Source organism: Mesoplodon densirostris, chromosome 11, assembly GCF_025265405.1.
Source record: "Mesoplodon densirostris isolate mMesDen1 chromosome 11, mMesDen1 primary haplotype, whole genome shotgun sequence".
NCBI lineage: Eukaryota > Metazoa > Chordata > Mammalia > Artiodactyla > Ziphiidae > Mesoplodon > Mesoplodon densirostris.
In genome coordinates, this window is record NC_082671.1 from 87127300 (window position 1) to 87152436 (window position 25137).

A 25137-nucleotide genomic window follows, 5' to 3' on the forward strand; every position below is an offset into this window, starting at 1 on the left:
AACTGAAAGCATTTTCTCTAAGATCAGGAACAAGACAAGGATGTCCACTCTCACCACTATTATTCAACATAGTTTTGGAAGTCCTAGCCACGGCAATCAGGGAAGAAAAAGAAATAAAAGGAATACAAAATGGAAAAAAAAGGTAAAACTTTCACTGTTTGGAAATGACATGATACCATACATGGGAAATCCTAAAGATGCCACCAGAAAACTACTAGAGCTAATCAATGAATTTGGTAAAGTTGCAGGATACAAAATTAATGCACAGAAATCTCTTACATTCCTATACACTAACAACGAAAGATCAGAAAGATATATTAAGGAAACAATCCCATTCACCATTGCAACAAAAAGAATAAAATACCTAGGAATAAACCTACCTAAGGAGGTAAAAGACCTGTACTCAGAAAACTATAAGACACCGATGAAAGAAATCAAAGATGACACAAACAGATGGAGAGATACACCATGTTCTTGGATTGGAAGAATCAATATTGTGAAAATGACTATACGACCCAAAGCAATCTACAGATTCAATGCAATCCCTATCAAATTACCATTGGCATTTTTTACAGAACTAGAACAAAAAGTCTTAAAATTTGTATGGAGACACAAAAGACCCCGAATAGTCAAAGCAATCTTGAGGGAAAAAATCAGAGCTGGAGGAATCAGGCTCCCTGACTTCAGACTATACTACAAAGCTACAGTGATCAAGACAATATGGTACTGGCACAAAAACAGAAATACAGATCAATGGAACAGGATAGAAAGTCCAAAGATAAACCCACACACCAATGGTCAACTAATCTATGACAAAGGAGACAAGGATATACAATGGAGAAAAGACAGTCTCTACAATAAGTGGTGCTGGGAAAACTGGACAGCTACAAGTAAAAGAATGAAATTAGAACACTCCCTACACCATACACAAAAATAAACTCAAAATGGATTAAAGACCTAAATGTAAGACCAGACACTATAAAACTCTTAGAGGAAAACATAGGAAGAACACTCTTTGACATAAATCACAGCAAGATCTTTTTTGATCCACCTCCTAGAGTAATGGAAATAAAAACAAAAATAAACAAATGGGACCTAATGACACTTAAGAGCTTTTGCACAGCAAAGGAAACTATAAACAAGACAAAAAGACAACCCTCAGAATGGGAAAACTATTTTCAAATGAAGCAACGGACAAAGGATTAATCTCCAAAATATATAAACAGCTCATGCAGCTCAATATTAAAAAAACAAACAACCCAACAAAAACTGGGTAGAAGACCTAAATAGACATCTCTCCAAAGACATACAGATGGCCAAGAGGCACTTGAAAAGCTGCTCAGCATCACTAATTACTGGAGAAATGCAAATCAAAACTACAATGAGGTATCACCTCACACCAGTTAGAATGGGAATCATCAGAAAATCTACAAACAACAAATGTTGGAGAGGGTGTGGAGAAAAGGGAACCCTCTTGCACTGCTGGCGGGAATGTAAATTCATACAGCCACTATGGAGAACAGTATGCAGGTTCCTTAAAAAAGTAAAAATAGAATTACCATATGACCCAGCTATCCCACTACTGGGCATATACCCAGAGAAAACCATAATTCAGAAAGACACATGCACCCCAGTGTTCACTGCAGCACTATTTACAATAGCCAGGTCATGGAAGTAACCTAAATGCCCATCGACAGATGAATGGATAAAGAAGATGTGGTACATATATACAATGGAATATTACTCAGCCATAAAAAGGAAAGAAATTGGGTCATTTGTAGAGATGTGGATGGACCTAGAGACTGTTATACAGAGTGAAGTAAGTCAGAAAGAGAAAAACAAATATCGTATATTAACACATATATGTTTAATATAGAAAAGTGGTACAGAACTGGTTTGCAAGGCAGAAATAGAGACACAGATGTAGAGAACAAACGTATGGACACCAAGCGGGGAAAGCAGGGGGTGGTGGTGGGATGAATTGGGAGATTGGGATTGACATACGTACACTAATATGTATAAAATAGTTAAGTAAGAAGAACCTGCTGTATAAAAAAAATAAATAAAATTCAAATTGAAAAAAAAAAACAAAGAAGATTCTTCACTGAAAAGCATCTTACAAGCCGAAAGAAAAGACCTAAAGATACTGAGATTTGGGTTATCAAATTAAACAGCCCAGCCTCATCACCCTGCATGTGACCTGGTGGTCTTCAAGCCCCACCCACAATAGAGAGCTAGCATTAAGCTTTTTAGTGCCCCAACTTAAAATATAAATGACAGCCAAGGATCACCAGACATTAAGAAAGCCTCAAACATAACAGAGATTACAAACCTAGAGATTAAAGTAATTTGAAGGTAAAAGAAGGTGAAAACTATCAGAGAGCTAAGAAAATATTTGCAAACATGAAGCAATAGGATGCTATTTTAAAGGGAGTATCCATAAAACAAAAACATCTTAGAAATGAAAAAATATGGCATAAATTAAAAAATCCAATAAAAAGGTTGGATGAATAATTTGATAAAATTTCCAAAAAACAACAAAATGATAGAAAATAGGACAGAAAAGATAACATTTAAGGAGGAAGCCAGGAAGTCTGATATCTAAACCCAATATGAGTCATAGAAAGAGGGAAAAAAAAGAAAATGGAAGAAATGAAATCACAAAAGGAAGATGAGATGACTCTATAGTGACTCTACAGTGAGAAGGCAGTAGATAATGCTTAAGCCTGGAAAAAAATCATTGGCTCAGATGTTTTCTGAATTAGTTAATAAATGGAACAACACTCCTAAACTACGTCCTGTAGGCAAATGAAGTCATATTATATGACACCTCCTCTGAAATATTGGGGTCCTGGGATGCAGGGCTCAGGACAGTATATGCTGCCCAGCTAGGGTGAGGGGCCAGGGCACAAGAAATGGCACCTCCATGCCAGGGCTACCGAAATGGGACATTGAACTTATGGTAATGTTTCCAGGTTACAAGCCGTTGTGCATCACGCCGACCTTCTTCTCCCCATTTCCACAGCCGCTGACTAGCATTCGTAAAAGAGATCATTATTGATAGCCTTCACCCTGTCATCTTTGGCGGTAGTTCACAGAACCAAGGGGCTTTATGAGAGGTGCCATCTTGGAGAGAAGGACCCAAAAGTCCAATAAATAGTGCAACTGAGTCACCCTAATGGAAGGTTAACAAAATGAAGGAAACCCAGGACCAGGCCTCAAGCACTGAGGGAGAGAGTGGGGAACCAGAGTGTCCTCACAGGAACACTTGAGGCTTCCCTTCAGCATGACCCCATAGCTCGCTGATCTTTTCCTTCTTATCACTTGTCACAGCTTGTAACTTTTCAAGCTGATTGCAAGGTCCATGAGGATAGTATCTATGCTTGTTTTGTTTTGATGTCACTCATCTGCCCTCAGCACTAGGAGGTGCTACCAAAGAATTGTTAAATGAGTGAACGAAAGATCCAGGTAAGAGCAGGAAAGTTTGAGCTGGCAAGTGAGATACAGAGCCCAGAGAAATTTCCTGAACTAAAAAGAAGAGGAAACCGTGGTGACTTGATACGGGATGCCAACAGCCTGGACAGGAGAGGGAAGAGGTGCCAACTGTGTCTGGAGATTCCAGCAGTTAGACACATACGCATGGGTTTGTGCCTGAAGCAGTCACTGTGAATCCTGAACACTGGCGCCATTCCTGCCAAGGCAAGCCCTGCCCTACAAGGGTGGCCACCATGGTTGGAGACCTGTTTAAGTTCATAGACATGGGGCTGGAGAGGGCACGCCTCAGGTTTTTACGTGGAAGCCCAAACTTCAGGTTGACCAAAACCACCTCACATCATCTTTGCTGGAATTAATAAACTCAGATGATAGGTCATTTCCCAATCCTGTGGATGATTTAACAAGATGAGCTGTTTGGTAGGCAGGACACAGTCACAGTCATCTGTAGAAGGCAGGAGGATTACTCCTCAGAGGGTAGAGTAGGCTAATGACGTTTCACTTTGAAAACAGTCTCGGAGTCTGCTCCGTGGGGACAAAAGGAAGGCTTTGGGGTAGAGATAGAGAGCAACGAGGATTTTGAGTGATGTCAAGAAGAAGCTCAGATTTCATTTGGCTAAAAAAGCCAGAATACTCCCCAGAACACTCAGATACTAAGACAACTTCTTAGTACTGCCCCATAACTGTGGGAGAAAAAACTTTCAACTGTTCATCTAAAATCGTTTTGCTAGGGATGGGATGTGGGATCTCCCTGCTCAGAGAAAGGGGACAGGCCTCTTCTCTCTGAGAATCTGGCTTTTCCTATGCTTTCTCATGCAGAAGACCTATCAGGAGAAGGTCATGAATAGAGCACTTTTCCTTCAGCCAATGAGACAAACACCCTATTCAAAAGCTCTTGCGGTGCCCTGCCCACACACTGTCTCAGCCAGGATTATTTTGGCTTTTGACGAAATCCCACGGGGTAATAAGAGCAACCTCAACTCTGCTGTGTTATTTCACATGACTCCATGGCTGGCAGCAGGCAGGAGCTATTAAAGATCATCTATTTTATGAACATCACCCACTTGCTGTCTGTAATAATGAGGGGAGAGAGCTACCGACACCAGAAACCCAGCAGCTGGGCCGGACACATTTCAGTAGGAAGCTGACACAGCCATGCGGGGGTCCTTGGCAGCGCCTGGACTATGTACTGGGGTTATAAAACCACTCGCATGGGCCTGAGTTCAAATTTTGACACTGCTACGTATGACCTTGGCTGGGTGAGTTAACTTCCTTGAGCATCAGTTTTCTGACTTGTAAAATAAGGGAAATAAGGCTAAAATCCTGACTCCTAAGGTTGTCAGAGGGTGGAATGACACAGTGCACTTGAAATCACCTTCCCTGAGCCTGGCTCCTAATAGATGCTCCACCAGCGCTGCCTTCCCTCCCTGGTCCTCCTTCCCCCACCTCTATGCTCACTGTGTGTGAATGCAGTGTTCCTGCACGATGAGTCAGCTGAGGCGACCAGGAATTGAGTTAATTGGACATGTTCTAGCATTGCCTTAAACAAACACCAGGACGCATCTCTGTGCGGGCTGTGACTGAGGAGGGGGTGGGGCTTATCGCCCTAGGTTACCTGTCCTGGAAGAGCTCTTCCTGTGCTGAGGACTGTAGCGGGACCCTCTGGCTAGGGCTAGGGAAGTTCTGTTTCAGCATCTGCTGCTGCCCCTGGGAACAGCTGAGGATCTGGACCTGGAGTGTAGGAACACTGTGGCCCAGTATCTGTTGATTCACTCTTCCAACAAATATTGAAAACCTGAATAGAAGACAGACACCGTCCATTCGTCATCAAATATTTCTATAACATTTATTCTATGCCTGACACTGATCGAAGCACTCTGCAAACATTATCTCATTGATTCCTCCTAACAGTGCTCTAAGGTTGGTATTATTACAACCTGATTTCAGAGGTAATGAAACTGAAGCACAGAGAATTTACAGAACTTGCCCAAGAAACTCGTACGTAAGACTTTTTGGACTCAGTGACAGAAGCATTTACAGTCCTCCATTGTACGTCTGGAGGAGGGATATGCATACACTCATCTGTTCATGATCTCATTCGTTTACTGAGAATTGCATTAATCACGAAGCATGTGCCAGACCCTGCTTTAGGAAAGGTGGGGACACAAGACCCAGGTCTGCCTTCACGGAGCCTACAATCCAAGGAGGCGAATGCCAAGGGAGCCTCATTTTTATCCTTTGACTTTGCAACCAGCAAAGAGACAGATGACTTGGGTCAAGGATGCCAGTGGAATAGACTTCTTCCTTGTATAAAATAAATGACCTTTATGGGACATCAAACACGTGGCCTTTGCCCTTATAAGGCCCGGGCTAAGGAGTCCATCAAACACTTGCTTAGACCTTCATATTTCAGAAGAGAAATGTGTGTAAGGCTAAGGTCCTCACCAAAAACCCAAAAAGGTATGCAGCCATAAGCACTGCCTAGTGTTCCCAAACTTCATATGTGTATCACTAATGAAGAATATTTTGTATGAGGGGTTAGGTCTTTATTTTTACGTGTACTTTAAATCACATTTTAAAAATAGCACTGACCCATTACTCCAGACATACTATTGCTTGAAGAAAAAAAATTTTTGAGTTAACTAAAAAAAATATTGGCACAGGTGGTGCGTTACAAATGAAAAATTATCCAAGTGGTACTCAAATGACTGGAGTCTGGGAAGCACACAGTGATTCTCACTGGGGTCAGTAAGGGCATTTGGGGTGAGGCAGCTCTTCACTGTGTAGGGTTAGTGCCCACACTGCCGGCTGAGGCCTAATACCCTTGGCCACGGCCCACTCCATGGTAATAGCACTCCCCCTCCAATAATGCATGGTGGGTGATAACTCCCCACATAGAATGCCTCCAAACATTTCCAAATGCCACATGGTAGAAGGCTGGGGGGATGTGGTAACACTCCTGGTTGGGAACTATTGCTAAACTAAAGTTAAGGTCCTGCTGGAGGCCTCACTGGGAAAACAAGCTATTTTCAGATTTTTTAAAATAGAATGAAAGTCAAGTTCAATTACCAAGTGGCTTAGTGGTGGGGGGTGGGGATCAGAGTAAGCAAATGAGAACCCAAATGAGAAGACGGCAAAGACATAGAAAGTCGTGGCAAGAGTGGGGAGAGACAGAAAAGGCCTGGAGCTGCACACAGAGCCTTCCTGGTTTGGGGCTGCTGTTAGGAGCAAGACCAGTTTCTTCCTGCTTGTCTGACAGGTGCCACCTGGCACCTGACAATGACCAGAGAGAGTGCCTGCTACCTGCTGACGAACAGGCAGTGCAACCTATTGCTTGAACTAAATGCAGTGTGACACCAAGCCAGGAAGGTATTCTGCAAGGATACAAGAATCATTTGATGAAAAATGCAACAGACTTATCAATCATTAAAGAGGGAGAGAAGGTCCCAGAAAACCACGAGTCTCTTTCCAAGTGACCCATAATGTGCTGCTAACAGTGAGGATGAATTGTGAGGATGAGAACAAATTGATGCTATTTGTACACCACCCAAGATACCGTTCGTGCCCTTTAAAAATCTTGGTTATTTTTGGTACCTTTGAGCCCTACTTTTCCCAGCACACTCCAAGGTTTTGTGTCCTCTGCCTCAGTGTGTCTGTAGAACAACTCTTTCCCAAGTTGTTAATAGGTGGTCATAGAAAAAATGCTTCCAATGTTAAGTTTGGTAAATACTTCACATTTCCATTTTGGAGATTCACAATGCACACTGGCACCTTAAAACTTTTGAGAAGATTTCTTCTGCTCCCTTGGTAATTTAAAATGCAAAATCCAAACTCCTTGCCTGGTTTTAAAAGTCAGCTGATGTGCCCCACTTTACCCAATCGATGTAATTTTGTTGGGAAGCATACTCATCACTACTGTTCCTAGCATCCGTCTTATCCATCCTTGCTTCTCGCACAATCCTTCCTCCTCTAGAGACCCCATTCCCAGCCTCTCCACGGACTTTACACTTTTGTCAAGCCTCAGCTCAAGATTCATGTCCTAACTACTGTTCCCCACAGTGAATTTTCTCTCTACTATGAATTTTCTCAGAACTGTATCTATAAAAGGGGGTGCTGTCATGTCATGGTGATCCCTTCTAGGTTGCCTTGGGATTATTGTCTGGTTGTGTGATATATGCAGTCTGTAAGCAGCTTTGCTTTTCAGCTTCTCATGGAAGCCCGTGACTATACTATGGATACGATGGGTCTCGCAGAAAAAAACACTTCTTGATATATATCCTGGTGGATGTGTGCCAATGGCTGGCTTTGTTCCCTTGTAAAACCACCTAACGCTATTTGTGTCTATGAATTAGCAACCACCGGGTAATGACTGAACATATGTGTTCACACTGTCTATGTTTTATTACTCTGATGTTCCTCCAATTAAATGAAATGTTGGCTACAACAGATTATATCTAAAACTGAGTAACATTGGGAGTATTCAAAGTTAAGAGTGTGCTCCTGGAAATGGAAGTTGACTTTTTACCTGTATGAATATTAAGAATTTTTTTATTTCTAATATATTTCCTAACTTCCACCACCCGCCTCAAAAAAATCCCTGCCTTTCCCATGGTCTTTCTCATATCAGTTCATAATGATTCCATCTTTCCATTTGTTAAAAATACAATCTTGATGTTTCACCACGAGTTTTTTTCATTTTAACACCCTATCCAATCCATCAACAAATCCATTTGGTTCTACCTTCACAATGTAATCAGAAACTGACCACTGCTCACCACCTCCACGTCACAGGATGCATGCCCCTGGAAGCTGATTCTGAGATGGAGCTGGGTGGGCAGGAAGGTGATTAGAGAGTGCTCCTGGGATCGACACCTGTGAAAGGGAAGGAAACAGGCTTAGAAAAAGAGGGAAGTGGGGCTGAGATACTGTCACAAAGAAGGCCTGAGCTGACTCCACAAGGAGCCCTGAGCTGGGATGGCCCTTGGGAGCTGCTCTGAACTGAGGTGGGCAGCAAGGCCTTTATACCTCTTCACCTATAGTCACTGAATGCAGGCTGCCCAGGAAGGGGCAAGGCCATTGTGCAAGATGGCTCTCCTCAGAGGGGGCAATTCTTGAAGAGGGCTGACAGCCAAAGGCTATCAGCTGGAGACCTCCCTGCTGCAGGAGGAATAAATCTTTCATTCCTGAAGGGGACCTGAGCAGGGTACCACGCATCCACTGCACTTCGCCATGTCCATCTTGACCCAAGCCTCCATCTTCTCAGGATCAGTGCAACAGCCTCTTCACTATTTCCCTGCTTCAGCTCTCTAAAAATGTCAGCTAGAGTGATCCTTTGGGACTATAAGTTAGATGATGTCATTGCCTCTGCTGAAAACCATGCAGTAGCTTCCCATCTCACCCTGAGTAAAAGCCAAAGTCATCACAGTAGCCTGTCAGACGCTCCCCCTCTGTTCCTCCCAGCTCTCCGACCTCAGCCCCTACTACCTGCCCTCTTGCCCACCACACTTTAGCCACTCTGACCCCCTTGCTATTCTTTGAAAATATTTGGAAAGCTCTCATCTCAAGCCTTCACATTTTATTCTTCCCCTCACTCAGAATGTTCTTTCGGGCCTCAGCATGGCTCTCTCCCTCACCTCCTCCAGGTTTTTACTCATGTCACCTTCTACTCCATCCCCTGGCTCTCCCTGTCCCTTTGTTGCATCCTTTTTCTCCATAGCAGGGAGCTCTACAAGTGGAGAAATTCTGGACTGTTGCATTGACTGCTGTACCCCTAGTATCTATAGCCATGCCTAGCACATAACGTGCTCAAAAAAACAGATGTTGAATGAACTTCTGTAAGTTACAGAAAGAGTTTCCATGATTGGCCCAAGTTGAAAATCACTCCATGGATTCTCTAGGTCCCTAAGAAAGCCATAACAGCTTTGATTCCTCTTCTTTTGTTAAGCTTTAGTCATGCAGGTTATTCGGTTTTCTTTACCCAAATTAAAGGAGGAGCAACTTAAGTGTCTTTTCTAGAACAGGCAATCGAGATGCCAGAATTCTGATTTTATCTCATACCCAAACCTTACAAAAACATTTTTTTCTTTCAAATTTGCTTTAGGCTCTTAAAAGTTGAAGAAGATATGGCTTTTGACAATGATAAAGTTTATCTGAACCCTGTGCTCCCTGAAAGCAGTGATGGTAAAGAAATGCCCCCCTTTTGTGTCCCAAGAAACAGCTAACCACCACAAAGGACAACCCAGCCTTCCCATATTCTCAGATAAGACCCGCCTCCATCCTTTCTCAGGAGTCCCACAGGATTTGTGGATGACTCCCTTGTTCACTTGCCTCTATAAAACCCAGGCCTCCTTCCTTCTCTTTGAGACATTCCTCATTAACAAATGTTCTCCCTATTGCAAAATTATATCCATAATTGACTGGTGCATATTGTCTTTCACACTTCATAAAGAGGGGACTTGTGTTGCGAGGATTTTTTTTTAGCCTCAAAGATAGTATCCCTTGGAAAATCAACAGCTGACAATAGTAAGTGACAAGATAATTCTTGACAATAGACCACAGACAACCAAAGGGTCCACTCCCTTAGCAGAAAGCCAGCATGGAGCTCAGTTTCAGAGCAGGGAATAATTACTGCTTCCAGAGGCTGACAGAAACTTGATTCAAGCAGGTGGCTGGACAAAAAGATAATGTTGGAAATAATTTCCTAGTATATAAAGTAGATGTGGCTCTATACAATTTTCTCCTGAAATTAATTAACTCCAGTGTGCTGGGCACAAAAGTTTCAGTCTTGCCCTGTCTAGGATTCCTGGTTCTAAAGAAACGGGATGGAGGCAGGATGCTCCTAGAAGCTAGAGATCGTCATACATTACATGTCTGCAAGCTCTAACCTTTCCAAGAGGTGGGTCCAAGAGGTCCACCAGCCTGCCCTCCCATAGGGCAGAAGATCTGTGGTCAGCTGTATAAAGATCACGGTTTAGATAAGTGGCTTCAACTTTATTCCAATACCTTGGTTAGTCCTGCATACCAGAGTTTACATTCTTGTGCAACCCCACAGAAACACTTAGCTCCGTTCTGTTGGACACAAGCCCTCCAAATACCCTCAAAGCCAAAAAATGATCAGTCAGGCTTAGATGCTAGTGAGGTCTGGTGCCCATTTATAACCTATAGGCTTAGAGTTCTTGGGGTGAGTAACTTGGATTCAGGTGTACTGGAAATCCCCTAAAAATTATATGCCAAATGGGGTGTGTGTATTTGTGCACACGTGCATGCGTGTGCACTTTTCTAAAGAATGACTCCACAGTCTTCTCACATTCTTAAAGGGATCCATGCCCCCTGAATGGATAAGAACCACTACCTATTACAGATATTCTGGTCCTTCAAAGAAATATTCCCTAGGCAGAGCCTAGGCTTTGACACGGCCAGGAGCACCAAGTTCACCACCAGTCTATGAGTAGGCTTACTTACTTCATTTGTAGGCACTCAGTCTTCTCCTGGAATCCACAATGAGCCATTAAGTCATGCCAAGGACCGTGGTATCAGCTAAGTCTGATTAAGTCAGTTCATCTCCTAGAAGCTGACAAGAGGGAGGTTATATGACCTAATCCAACCCGTCTGATATTGTCTGTTAGGGCTGCTCTAAAAAAACACTACTGACTGGGTAGCTTATAAACAACAAGAACTTACTGCTCATAGTTCTGGAGGCTGGGAAGTGCGAGATCAAGAAGCCAACATGGTCGCGTTCTGGTGAAGGTCCTCTCCTGGTTCATAGCTGGAGCCTTCTCACTGTGTCCTCACATGCTGGAAGGGGCTCTGTGGGGTCACTTTCATGAGGGCTCCATCTTATGACCTCATCCCTCCCAAAGGCCTCATCTCCTAATTCCCTCACCTTTGGGGGTTAAGATTTCAACATATGAATTCTGGCGGCAGGGGGGATACAAACATCTTGGCAGAGCAGATATTTTCCACAAATATTCTCCATCAACAGTGTAATCTGACACCCAAAATAGCACTGGATAGAGACGGAATGTAAAAATGAAATGGAAACATATGAGTATTACCAAGATGTTGGGTCCACTTTGTTCTTTTTCAGTACTGAAACCTGGATTTCATGGTCTACGCTTTGAATTAATAATAGCTTTTAGAGTTATTGCCACATATTCTGCATAATTTTAACAGACAAGGCTTAATTGGCTCAATGAACTGTGTCTTTGTGAGACTTTAATTTTCCTATAAAACAGCAAATGCCAACAAGATAGACATCCCTATTCTAAGCTGTTTACAGTTCTAAGAAGTAAACAGGCAGTTATTACATTAAAAACATTCCTTGTATGCCAGCAACATCTAATTTTAATCTGTGGGACTTTTAGAGGAAGAACTAAGGGCTAGAGATGGCACAAAGAACCCCCAAATATGCCTGACATCTAAAACCTGAAGCCTGACCTGATCCCCCTGTGGTTAAATAAAACACATGCTTCTCAATGTCACTGTTGTCTTGATGTACAGAACGGGATAATACTGGCCACTTAGTCTATCAATATGATTCTCTTAGCTTCTAGATTGCTTTGAGACAGTAACTTGGAGGCATCTTGTAGACCCGTGGCAAGAAGTGCCATTTGTCACATTGGATGTAAAATAAATTAAGTGGAATTCTGGTATCCATATGCATTAACTTCCCTTGAAGGGACCGACATACCAAGTTGGGCAGCACTTACAAATCTCAATTGAAGTGTCACCTCCTCAGTGGCCAATTCTGTTGCTCCCTCCTCTGCGATACTGGCCCAACAGTTATCGTAATTGCTGGCTGTTATGTTTGTCTCCTCAACAGGCTGAGATCCTACAGGGCAGGGACTATGTCTTATTTATCTTCGCATCTCTGGTAGCGCATACAAATTGCTAGCTTGCTGATTGTAGAGATTCATTTAATGATAGCCAAGTGTTAGATCAGAATCCCATCCCAATTCTGAATATGCTCTGAATTGTGCCTACCAGTTCACGTGCCTTGTCTTTAAAGTCTTGATAAAAGTACTGAAGGACCATGTACTTCCTATTTTCATATGCAAAGCACAGCAGGAAATGGTGATTTTGACCCTCACGCTTCTCAGGGACCCGGTAGGGTGGAGAATATTAGACCAACCCTGATAGCTGAAATAATTCAACTCAGTGATTTAGCAAAACATTTTTGCTGTGCCATGCACTGTTCTAAGCTTTTATTTTGTGGGAGCCCGATTGTAAGCACAGTACTGTTATTGTCCACATTACATATGAAGAAACTGGCACAGAAAGGTAGAGTAACTTGCCCAAGAGATGAGCCTTATATGAGTATTCTCCATGCCTCTTACCTCTGAAGCAAGGCAGAGTGAATCCTTTCTCCCCGGTGTTCCCACAGACTCACTACTCAGGACCTCATCAGGACCTCATCATCTCATATTGTGATTAGAGATCCATGTCGGTCTCGTTGGCCGAACAGTGAGTTTCTGGAGGACCGGGACTGTGGTGTATCAGTCATCTTTTTGCCTCGCCACTTAGCAGAGTAACTGGCTCACGGGAGCTTCCTGATAAGTGTCTGCTGAATAACTGAATGAGGGAAGTCTCTTTCTAAAACTACCACTTCTGAGGAATTCCTCAGAGAAAGGGATGAAGACAGACCCATTCTACTGCGTCAGTTGCCTTTGTAACCTCTGGTGGAATGTAAATATTTAACAAGGACTTTCCTTGCATTACTGTTTGTAATAGTGAAAAAGGAAAAACCATTTAAAGATCCATCTAACGTAACAGGAAAGTGATCTACAAGTCATGGCACGTGCATATACTGGAAAGTGTGCCACTACTAAAAATGACGGTGTAGACCAGCGGCTGCACACAGATCAAATGTGGTGTCCCACCAAATTCGGATCGACAGGCACAATATTACTGTCCCCCAGGATACATACTTGTAGGAAGAGAACACTGAGCTGAGTGGATCACATGCCACAGTGGAGAAGGCATCTTGCTGTAAGAAAGAGATTAAAAACTCAGAATAAAGCCCAGAACATTTATGGGAATGTGTTCAACTTTGCTTCTTGAGGATGTAAGAATGCACAGTGGGGACAGTCAATAGCTCTACTCAAGTAACAACAGGGCTCTAAAGGGGGACCAAGCAAACAGTGGGATTATGGTGGATGTTTTGACAGCAAAAAGACATTGTTATACTTAATAGCTAGTGTCTTTTAATTTCTTCAAATATGCTGCTAAAAATTATAGGATTTTAAAGTGTTCTCCAAACACAGAGGATGCTGAAAATCAGAGAGGATGTTGAAAGGTATAGAAAATTCTTTAATGACATGGAAAGATAGTTATATGTTAAATAAAAGAAGCCAATTGTAAAGCAGTATGTACGATACAATCCTGTTTTTGTTACAGAGAGAATATGCAGGCATGGGAAAGTAACTGGAGGACATAGACCAAAACTGGGCTGTAAAAGTAGTTATCTTTGGACGATGGGAGTGGGAGCAATTATTATTATTATTTTTTCCTTGCTTATTGGTATTTTTCACTGATATAAAAAAGATGTACTATTTTTGTACTGAGAAAATTTCATAGAAGTTACAGTTTTTAAAAAGTTAAGGGGCATACCCACGCACGTGCATGTGTGCACACACACGCATGCACACACACACACCACACACATATACCCCAAACCAAAGTGGAGTAAGACTTTTTAATCTTTTTTTTTTGTCAGCACCTACAAATGCTCTATCACCTCATTGCACTCATTAAGAATTTTATTGGGAGTAGCAATCTCTGGGATTGTAGAACCTTCTTCCGTGCAAAAACACAGGGACTCCTTGTAGGCAATCACCTATTGGATTCTCTTGGGAGGTAGGCAGATGCCATGTAGCATCACTCTTCTCAGTAAGAGGCAGAAATTAGGCAGTGATTTGATGTTCGGTTCTTCCATTCTGCAAATCTTCTGCAAGAGTGTGAGCAGGCTCATGCTGCAAAGAGCTGCAGCTGCTATTTGATGGTGGAGATGTCCTGCTCATTCAGGGCAACAAGTCAGAGCTCCCTGATAACCCTGCCAGCCCATCATGGCAAGTTCTTCACAAATTGTCCTTCACTGCTGACGGAGCACAAAGGTACCTGTGCATAACAGATGCCCTACAAATGGCAGGAATGCCCTGGGGAGTCATCAGACCCACTTCTAAAATGCCATCTAGTCGGATGCAGCCGAGCCCAGTTATACTCACTCATCCATACATGTGGTGAAAACAAAAGCTCCACTCTCTGTTAACAAACCCAGGGGGATGAAGAGCGACGTAACAAGTCCAAGGTTCAAAATGACAAGCAGTTATTGAAAATGCCGTGGAAGAACAGTCTATCACTGGGTGCAGGGATGGGGCCAAAGGTGTGAGGATTTTACAAGATAATGAATTAATGGTTGGACTACAAAATGGAAAATTAGAGCTGATAAGGCCAGTGGACCATCCTTCTGAACTGTTTGTTGAACCGTAAAATAACCGATTCTTTTTAGGAAAGGGAATATGGTTACTAGACATCTGAAAGGATGTAATTAACTCAGGACTGTCATCATTTTGAGCACCCACTTTCTGTCCAACCTCAGCACTCTATATGCTTGTCCTCAGAATTTTTTTCCCTTTGAAAAATTCTGAGTTAAGTTAGTATTAGGAAATAGATTCTCTAATTATTCAGAAGGATAGATCACAGATTGGGAATGTTCACCTGTCTCTCTCTTGATTGGACCCACTGTAGCATTAACAAAGCCATATCACATTTTAAAGCTTAGCAAGAAACATGGTAATAACACTTCCTCCTACAGTGCCCTCAGCTTTAGCCACTGTTCAGCTTGGTCTGGGAACTGCATCTGTGTTCAGCCACAGCAGTGAATTAACAGCTACCATTTCCCAAGAGCTGATGATGGGCCAGGCACTAGATGAGCCCGTGGCAGATGTTATTCCTTTAATCATCACAAAAATCTTGGAGGTGGGGACAATCATTGCCTCACTCTACAAATGAGGAAACTGAGGCTTAGAGAAGTAAAGTAACTTGTCTGAGGAGATGCTGCTAGCAGGAGGAGGGCAGCAAGCTACTTCCAGAGCATGTGAGAGAGAGGATGGAGCAGCATGGAGCAGCTGGAAAGGGCACACAGGATCAGTGCTGCAAAGACACACGCTCACTCATCCCCCCCGGGCAAATCGCTTCATCTTGATACAGGACGGGGCTCACCTCTCTTACCCAACTTCTTCATAGGCTTTTTGTGAGGTCCATATGAGATCACATGTGTGAAAAGCCTTGAAAACAGTAAAGCATTTGACACATACCATGTGTTACTAGTAAAAAGTCAGAAAACTAAATCACAGTCCTTAGGAGCATGACACTTCAACCATCAAGGCTTCAACGGAAAGACCACACGGCCCCCCAACCCCCAGTCTTTTAAATAAAGGGCACGGGATTTTCTTAAGCAAATCTTTTACAGATAAAGGGCTCAGGTATGCATGCTGGTACTTGAACTGGTCTTTGCAGGGAGCTTCAGTGTCTTAAATTTAATGCAGACACCCTGCCTGAGCGATTTATCTTGACTAGAGAAAGTAACCACTTCGCTGTTACTACTCTGTTCCAAAGAAATGACTACTGTAGTTTTACACCCTTAGTCTATGCAACACAAGAATGAAAGAAAAAAAACACAAGCAATACTTTCTCATGAGAGGGCCACATTATATACAGTAATTCAATTTTTATTATTAACATCATGATTAATAGCTAAGTCCACAGTTCAGTTCCCAGGCAACATAAAAGTGGATGTTTTATATATAGAACACCTGTATTTTTTTGAGCCACTAGGATTTACCAGTCTATTAAAAGGCAACCACACAATTAAAACCTGCACAATTCAAATAATGTAATCTCCGAGCAATTAGAAACAATGAATTGTCAAATCACCATGGGAGATCAACTGAGTAATCCCGCCTTTCAAGTAACGTCAAGTAGAAATCCCATTATCTCCTTTCATCTAAGAAATCACTAAAACAAACAAACCAGTCCCCCCAAATCTACCTGCCCTGGGTGAGACTCAGGATTCGGCACACGAGACTAGGGGATGGACTCCCCAGGTGCTGATGGGGCGCCATCATTCCAACATGTGCTGGAGCACCGAGGGGTCCACGTCCACGGCCTGGAGACCCCTGTGCAGGCTCTGGAAGGTGGCCTGCTTCCCGAAGCGCTGCCTCCAGCGAACCAAGGCCTCCACCATCTGGGACTGAACATTGTGGGGATGGTTGGCCTTACAGCGGTAGATGTCGGTCTGGGACAGCCCCAGGGACAGCACCACGGGCTCCCACTCGGGGCCCAGCCTCTGGGCCAGCTGGTTGATCTGCTGGTCAGAAGGGGAACTGTGGAGGATGTGCGGGGGGATTCCAGCCATCCGGTCATCTGGGGAGGAGAAAGACACGAGGGTGAAGAGAGCGAGTAAACACATCAGACAGGGGCAGAAATTAAAAATGTGGAGGAATGACACACACTTCCAAATGGCAGGGGCCAACTTCTCCTAGTCTTCATGGCAGCTACTCAGTACAAAGCCATACATAGGGGCTTAAGAAGTACCACCCAGCATCTTTGGAAATGTTTACGACAGAAAATTTGAAAACAAGAAAATAAAAATAACTTGAAATTCCATCAGAGAAACCCATTCATAATAATTTGATCTATTTCCTTTTAAAAAATATCTTTATTGGAATATAATTGATTTACAATGGTGTGTTATTTTCTGCTGTATAACAAAGTGAATCAGCTATTATGTATACATATATGCCCATATCTCCTCCCTCTTGTGTCTCCCTCTCACCCTCCCTATCCCACCCCTGTAGGTGGTCACACAGCACCGAGCTGATCTCCCTGTGCTATGTGGCTGCTTCCCATTAGCTATCTATTTGACATTTGGTAGTGTATATATGTCACTGCCACTCTCTCACTTCATCCCAGCTTCCCCTTCCCGCCCTGTGTCCTCAAGTCTGTTCTCTACATCTGCGTCTTTATTCCTGTCCTGCCACTAGGTTCATCAGTACCATTTTTTTAGATTCCATATATGTGTGTTAGCATACAGTATTTGTTTTTCTCTTTCTGTCTTACTTCACTCTGTATGACAGACTCTAAGTCCATCCACCTCACTACAAATAACTCAGTTTCGTTTCTTTTTATGGCTGAATAGTATTCCATTGTATATATGTGCCACATCTTCTTTAAACATTCATCTGTCAATGGACACTTAGGTTGCTTCCATGTCCTGGCTATTGTAAATAGAGCTGCAATGAACATTGTGGTACATGACTCCTTTTGAATTATGGGTTTCGCAGGGTATATGCCCAGTAGTGGGATTGCTGGGCTGTATGGTAGTTCTATTTTTAGTTCTTTAAGGAACCTCCACACTGTTCTCCATAGTGGCTGTATCAGTTTACATTCCCACGAACAGTGGAGAAGGGTTCCCTTTTCTCCACACCCTCTCCAGCATTTGTTTGTAGATTTTTTGATGATGACCATTCTGACTGGTGTGAGGTGATACCTCATTGTGGTTTTGATGTGTATTTCTCTAATGATTAGTGATGTTGAGCATCTTTTCATGTGTTTGTTGGCAATCTGTAAGTCTACTTTGGAGAAATGTCTGTTAAGGTCTTCTGCCCATTTTTGGATTGGGTTGTTTGTTTTTTTGATATTGTGCTGCATAAGGTGCTTCTATATTTTGGAGATTAATCCTTTGTCAGTTGCTTCATTTGCAAATATTTTCTCCCATTCTGAGGTTTGTCTTTTCATTTTGTTTATGGTTTCCTTTGCTGTGCAAAAGCTTTTAAGTTTCATTAGGTCCCATTTGTTTATTTTTGATTTTATTTCCATTACTCTAGGAGGTGGGTCAAAAAGGATCTTGCTATGATTTATGTCATAGAGTGTTCTGCCTATGTTTTCCTCTAATAGTTTGATAGTGTCTGGCCTTAATTTAGGTCTTTGATCCATTTTGAGTTTATTTTTGTGTATGGTGTTAGGGAGTGTTCTAATTTCATTCTTATACAGGTAGCTTTCCAGTTTTCCCATCTCCACTTGTTCAAGAGGCTGTCTTTTCTCCATTGTATATTCTTGCCTCCTTTGTCAAAGATAAGGTGACCATATGTGCATGGGTTTACCTCTGGGCTTTCTATCCTGTTCCATTGATCTGTATTTCTGTTTTTGTGCCAGTACCATACTGTCTTGATTACTGTAGCTTTGTAATATAGTCTGAAGTCAGGGAGCCTGATTCCTCCAGCTCCGTTTTTCTTTCTCAAGATTGCTTTGGCTGTTTGGGGTCTTTTATGTTTCCATACAAATTGCAAATTTTTTTTCTAGTTCTGTGAAAAACGCCATTGGTAATTTGATAGGGATTGCATTGAATCTGTAGATTGTTTTGGGTAGTATAGTCATTTTCACAATATTGATTCTTCCAATCCAAGAACATGGTATAACTTTCCATCTGTTTGCAGCCATAAAAGGGGTAATCGACAGTAACATAGTAATAGTAGGTAACTTTAACACCCCACTTACACCAGTGGACAGACCATCCAAATAGAAAATAAATAAGGAAACACAAGCTTTAAATGACACATTAGACCAGATGGACTTAATTGATATTTATAGGACATTCCATCCAAAAACAGCAGAATACACTTTCTTCTCAAGTGCACACGGAACATTCTCCAGGGTAGATCACAACTTGGGTCACTGATCTATTTTTTTTCAGTCTTTTATACATAAAACATACATTTAGGATTACATTGCAGGTACTGCTTTGTAACATGCTTTTTTCATCTCCATCTCTTTTACTAGAGAGGTCAACCCAAGGCTTCTGGGGGAATCTAAGGATGCCTGCAGGGCCCACCTCCCTCTGGCACTGGCCTGTGGGCAGAGGGGTGACACTCTCTCCTGCAGGAATGGCTAGTGCTAGAGCGTAAGGGGCTGAACAGAACAGCCACTCTATCCTAACAAACTTGAACACCACCAAAAAAAGTGACAGCTTCTAACAGAAGCAGGGGCTAAGAGGCCCCCTGAGAAAAAGAAAACCTAGAGGCCATGAGGGAGCAGGAAGAGAGGCGAGCAGAGTTCACCATCCCAGCACAAGTCACAGGAGGAGAGTAACCATCCTGGCTGAGCCCAGAGACGAGAGGAAGTACGTGCTGTGAAGGGGCAATGAGAGAACCTGACCTTGCACTTCCTAAACTGGAGCCCTATCTCCCCGAGGCCAGTCTGCTGAGGAAGTCTGACACTGAGCGAGTGACTACAGATGTGCTGAGAAGTGCCACTGGGTTATACAGAAGGCCTTCCAGAGAAAGGAGGTTAAAGCTAAGTCCCGAGCATGAGTAAGAAGGAACCCAGTGAAGGGAAAGGAAAGGAGGTGTGCCCTGTGCAGTGGGAACTGTGCATGAAAAGACCCTGAGGCAGGGGGATGTGGCAGGTTCAAGGAAGTGACAGTCACTGTAGCAAAGAGCAGAGGTTGACATGGACTCCAAACACCCAAAATGATGATGCCGGTGATGGGTTAGGCCAGGACTGGAACCTCAGACTTCAGTACAATAGCACATTATACTATACTTTTTGTCACCAGCATCACAGAAATTCAGGTCAATCCCACTTCACACTCACCAGCTCACTGTTTTGATTTATGAATTCAATGAAAAGGCTAAAAGCATCCTGTTAGAATAGCTGATGTTTTCCACAGCATGTGCCTTTGGTCTCTAGGCAGTTGCCAATACCTTTGGCATGAGTTGCAAAAATATTGTCAAGGACTCTCTCTGGTATCTGTCAAGACTGCTTTTTTTTAAATGACTAAGAAGCAAATTAGAATAATGATACTACTGACCAAAATATTTTATATTAACTGACACTTTTACAGCTTTTATAAAAATATGGGCTTATTTTAAAAATTCAAACAACACAAAAAAGTACAAAGAAGAAAACAAATTATCCACTATCCTACCATCTTACTGACAGTTTGTGAACATCATTTGGGACATCTCTTTATGTGTGTATACTGTGAGAAGGAGAATATAACAGTTATTTTTCTAGTAAGAGTAACTTAATTTTGCTTGAATATAACAGAAGGAAAAGCAGCCGAAGTGAAACTAAATGGCTTTCTGACCTGCAATTAAATGCTTAAAAAAACAAAACAAAAAAACAAACAAAAAACACATACACACAAACAAAAAATTTAATGCTGAGAAAAAAATTAATGAAAATTTAAGAGGTAAACTACATGTTTTCACACTGATGCTTTATAATGAACACTTTATATTTCCTCTCTTTTTCCTCATACCTCTAGATTTTTTTTGCTTCTATCATTTTTATTCTCTTGGATGCATAACATTTACATGCTTCTGTAACAATAATCTTCTCCCAGCTGTTTAGTCTTAAAACTATATTATAATGGTTTGAATCTTCACCACTGTTTTTTTTTTATAGTTGTTACTGTTTTTTAACCATGGCTTTTCTACTTTTGAGTCTGTTATTTTGATTTGAGTCATTTGGGTGAATCTCTTCATCGGGTGGTTTTCTTCAAGAAAGGTTCATGGTTACTATACTTCTTGAGTTCTTTCAGATCAAGACTGTCTGCTTACTGCCTTCACTGCTGAACAATAACAATATTTATAAAAATAATGTCATATTATATTATTATATTCTAAATTATGAATATAATTTTATATTATTTAAATAATTTTATTCCTCTTACATTTGTAGAACTTGCTCATATTTTATGGTAGAGAATGCTGGTATGGAGAATTCTGATACTGACTTGAACATCCCCCATTTTGTATTATTTGCTTTTTCTCTCTGGAGTTTACAGTACTGAAACTTTAGACCAGGGTTTATCTTGGTCACTCTTCATCAGCCTTTCCATGTATGTGGCATGGCCTTCTCACCAAAGATTTAGTTCTTCCTCCCTTTCAGAAAAATCTCCCTGCATTATATCTTTGCATTCTTTATTTCTATTCCTTATACTGGATGGCTTTGCCTATCCTCCATGGCTGTCATTTTCTCTCTTACTGTTTTAACTCCTTTTCTGTGATTATCTCATGCCTTTCCCCCATGCCATTCATTTGACTGACAGTTATGGCTATTCTGTATTTTTTCCCTCCTGGTTCAAATATTATATCATATTTTTGTTCTTACTTTTTATTGGCTCTTCAATCTATCTTTTAAAAATCCCTTTCTACTGCCACCCATTAGGATGGCTACTCAAAAAAACAAAACAAAACAAAATAAGTATTGGTAAGAATGTGGAGAAATTGCAATCCTTATGCACTGTTGGTGGGAATGTAAAATGGTGCAGCTGCTATGGAAAACAGTATGGCAGTTCTTCAAATAATTAAAAATTGAATTATGATCCAGCAATTCTACTTCTGGATTATATTACCCAAAAGAATTGAAAGCAGTTACTTGAAGAGATATTTGTACATCCATGTTCCTAGCAGCATTGTTCACAACAGCCAAAAGTAGAAGCAACTCAAGAGTCTATCGAGGTATGAATGGATAAACAAAATGTGGTATGTTATACATTAGAATATTATTCAACCTAAATAAGGAAAAAAATTCTGACTCATGCTATAAAATGGATGATTCTTAAGGACATTATCCTCAGTGAAATAAACCAGTCACGAAAGGGACAAATACTCCATGATTCCACTCATATGAGGTACTTAGAATACTCAAATTCAGTGGGATGGGAAGAGTGATGGTTGCCAGGGGCTTAGCGGGGTGTGATGAGGCGTTACTGTTTAATAGGGACCGAGTTTCAGTTTTGTAAGATTAAAAGAGTTCTGGAGGTTAGTTGCACAATGACATGAATGTTCACTTGAAAATGGAAAAGATAGCAAGTTTTATGTTCTATTTTATAATTAAAAATAAAAAAGAATCTTACTGTTTAATCATAACATTGAGTTTTTATTTCTCCTGGATTGATACTGAGCTCTTCTACAGCGTGAAATCGTTGTGAGGTTGAGTTTCTTTGGACTCTGGGTTTCCTCCCAGACCAGATTGGTTGCATGTTTATTTTCTGCAAGCCGTGTTCCTATATTTCATTCCTCTGCTGTAGCATTTTCGCATCGTTTTCATGACATGTAGTTTCATCTTGCTGATACTTAACATGAGTATCTCTGTCCAGAACTTCTGTTTGGTCTTGTACAGTAAGCTGATGCATCCTTGACACTCTGCTCACTCCATAGGGGACCCATTGCCTTTCTCCCTCTGAGCTACACTCTGAGGTTGGCTGTGGCTTTCTATGCTCTGTCGTGAAGGAGAGGTAGGACTCACAAGGCCAGCCCGTGCCGGGGGTCCTACGCACTGCCTTCTCTTTTGGAAGTCAGTTAAATGTCTGACAACAGAGCCCGCTCTGCCAGGGTGCACTCACCCCTGTGATCTCTTTCCCGTAACGGGAGATGGCTTGCTCCGAGTTGCCTTCCTGACTCTGCTGTGGCCGTTGCCTGACATTCGCCGAGGGCACCCACTCACCTTCTCAGGCAGCTTCTTCCCATACTGATCTGTGTTAGTGGGAATCCTCAGCATGCTGTCCCCTCAACTTCCTTTCCCGGCATTGCTCCTGAGGGGTCGGGATGGACGGTTTCCTTCATTACCTGCCACTGGGCAAAGTGCACAGCACAAAGCTGTGATTGGTTTTCTTGTCTGTTGGGTTGTTGCTGGCGAATGTTTTTGTTGTGAACTGCTTTTTGGGTCAGTTCATTGGGTGTTGGGGCGGGAGCATCTGTGATTCTGCTACACTCTGTCATCATTCTGACTCCTGGCCAACTATTAATGCAACATATGCTTTGAGCCAAAGATGTGGAAGTGAGGACAGTATTTGCTCTCCTTCCTCTACACTCTCAGGGTCACATATCCCTTGTGAATACTGCCATATAACTGGGAGGTGGCCAGCAATCTACGGACACAGGCTTGAGCAAAGATAATTGGCACATAAGCGCAACCCAGCCAAGAACAAATCAAGCCCTTCCAAGGAGATCTTATACACAGAGAGAGACAATAATAGCTGTTTGTGTCGTCTGACCTCTATCTGGAAAAGTATCCTCATGAGCCTTCCAGCTCATGAATTCTGCTGAATACGTGGTTAATTAAAAATGAGAGCCCTAAGGCGGTCGTGTCAACTCCCAAGGACATACTACATCAAATCAGGTCGAGCTATAAATCAATCCACTGTGACCGCCTGGCCACTGTTCCTCAAAGCTTGATGTGCACACCACTGGTGGTGGGCAAGGTGATGCCGGGGGTAGAGAGGGGAACATTCTGTATTAGAGTAGTCATGGATCTATTTTAACACGATTAGAAAAGTATAAATAGCATTTCAAACCCATGACTGCAAGGATTAAGATAAGTAAATAAAAAAGCAGATATAGAATGACCAAAAAGTAAACAAAAAAGAAAAGTAAGTTTTAAAATAAAAAGTAAATTTAAATAAAAGCATCAAATTAGTGGTACAGGTGTTAAAAGATAAGGCAAGAATTGTACAAGTAGAACAAAAATGACTGAAGCTTGGGAAGTCCAGTGTTTCTCAACAAGTGCGCCATTGGCATCTCGGGCAGGACAATCCATTGTGCAGTGCTGTCCCCAGTGCACAGCAAGGTCTGGAGCATCCCTGGCCTGCACCTACTGAGTGCTAGTAACATCCCCTACCCAAGCCTTAGCACACATGTCCACATACCCTGGCGCAAGGCAGTACTACCCCTGGTTAAGAACCACCAGATACTGGGACACAAGAATGGCTATTTTATAAAAAAATCCTAAGCAGGGAGTTACTCCTTTTATACTGACAAAATGCTCTTCCTTATACAGATCCTATCTCTTTCATGCAATCCTTTAATTCCATTCTCAGTGAAGTTAAAACTCACCTGTTTCAAAAGAAACAACATTCTCTGATAAACTCATCTACCATGATGAAGCCAAAAATCCATTTGAAGGGCTCAACACCCCTCAGTCCCCACCCCCCATCTCCCCACTTAGCCACCCACCCCTCTACCCTCCATCTCTGTGGTCATGACATGGATGAAAACAGCATAGTGACCCCTCCTCTCTAACCAACTCTTCCTCCCACACTCATACTTATCAGCATATCAGCCCAGCTGCTCTGGGCTCAAATCTAAAAGACTCACACATAACTTTTCTGTTCCTTATATGACATTGCTGTCTCCCAAGCTCCTTATGTGCAGAGACCATGTCTTCTACTTCTGTGCCCTTCCTTTCCAACCTTTAGCCCATTGCTGAGTGCAATATGGAACTTAACGTATACTTTTTCAGAAATTGATGATAGTCTTAAATCAAAAAGTTCCTCCAAGTCAAGCTTCCAACTCACCATCTCTACTAGCTATGTGTTTCTGACTTTGTCTACTTGTTCCAGAAAATATGTCAACTCTTCCAACAAACCTCTGTGCAGACAGCACTCCCTGGTCCACCCTGGCTGGGTGTGGGTTCTCCGAGTGAAGGAAAGTTCACAGGCCCAGTGTCCTGTCTGGTTGACCTCTGCTTTGTACCCTGCATCCTACGATATGTGGCCACCTTAATGGTGACCCGAGAAGAGGACCTATACAAAGTTCAAAAGTACAGTTCAAAGACCGAAGGCCATGGAGTAAAGGAGTG

General features: G+C 42.2%; 1 protein-coding gene across 4 annotated transcripts in view; it reads right to left on the reverse strand.

Moving 5' to 3' along the window:
- The window catches only part of CRADD (CASP2 and RIPK1 domain containing adaptor with death domain), a 221787-nt gene that overhangs the window by 13542 nt on the left and 183108 nt on the right, over positions 1–25137 (reverse strand). For 2 of the 4 annotated variants that reach the window (XM_060113032.1, XM_060113033.1), the window contains exon 3: positions 16211–16914. The exons of 1 other annotated variant lie outside the window; for it this stretch is intronic. In XM_060113032.1, the coding sequence (XP_059969015.1) occupies positions 16613–16914 (302 nt within the window). In that variant the 3' untranslated portion in view covers positions 16211–16612. Of the gene's footprint in view, positions 1–16210; positions 16915–25137 lie in introns of those variants that run through there. One more of the 4 variants, XM_060113035.1, reaches the window with a different exon arrangement.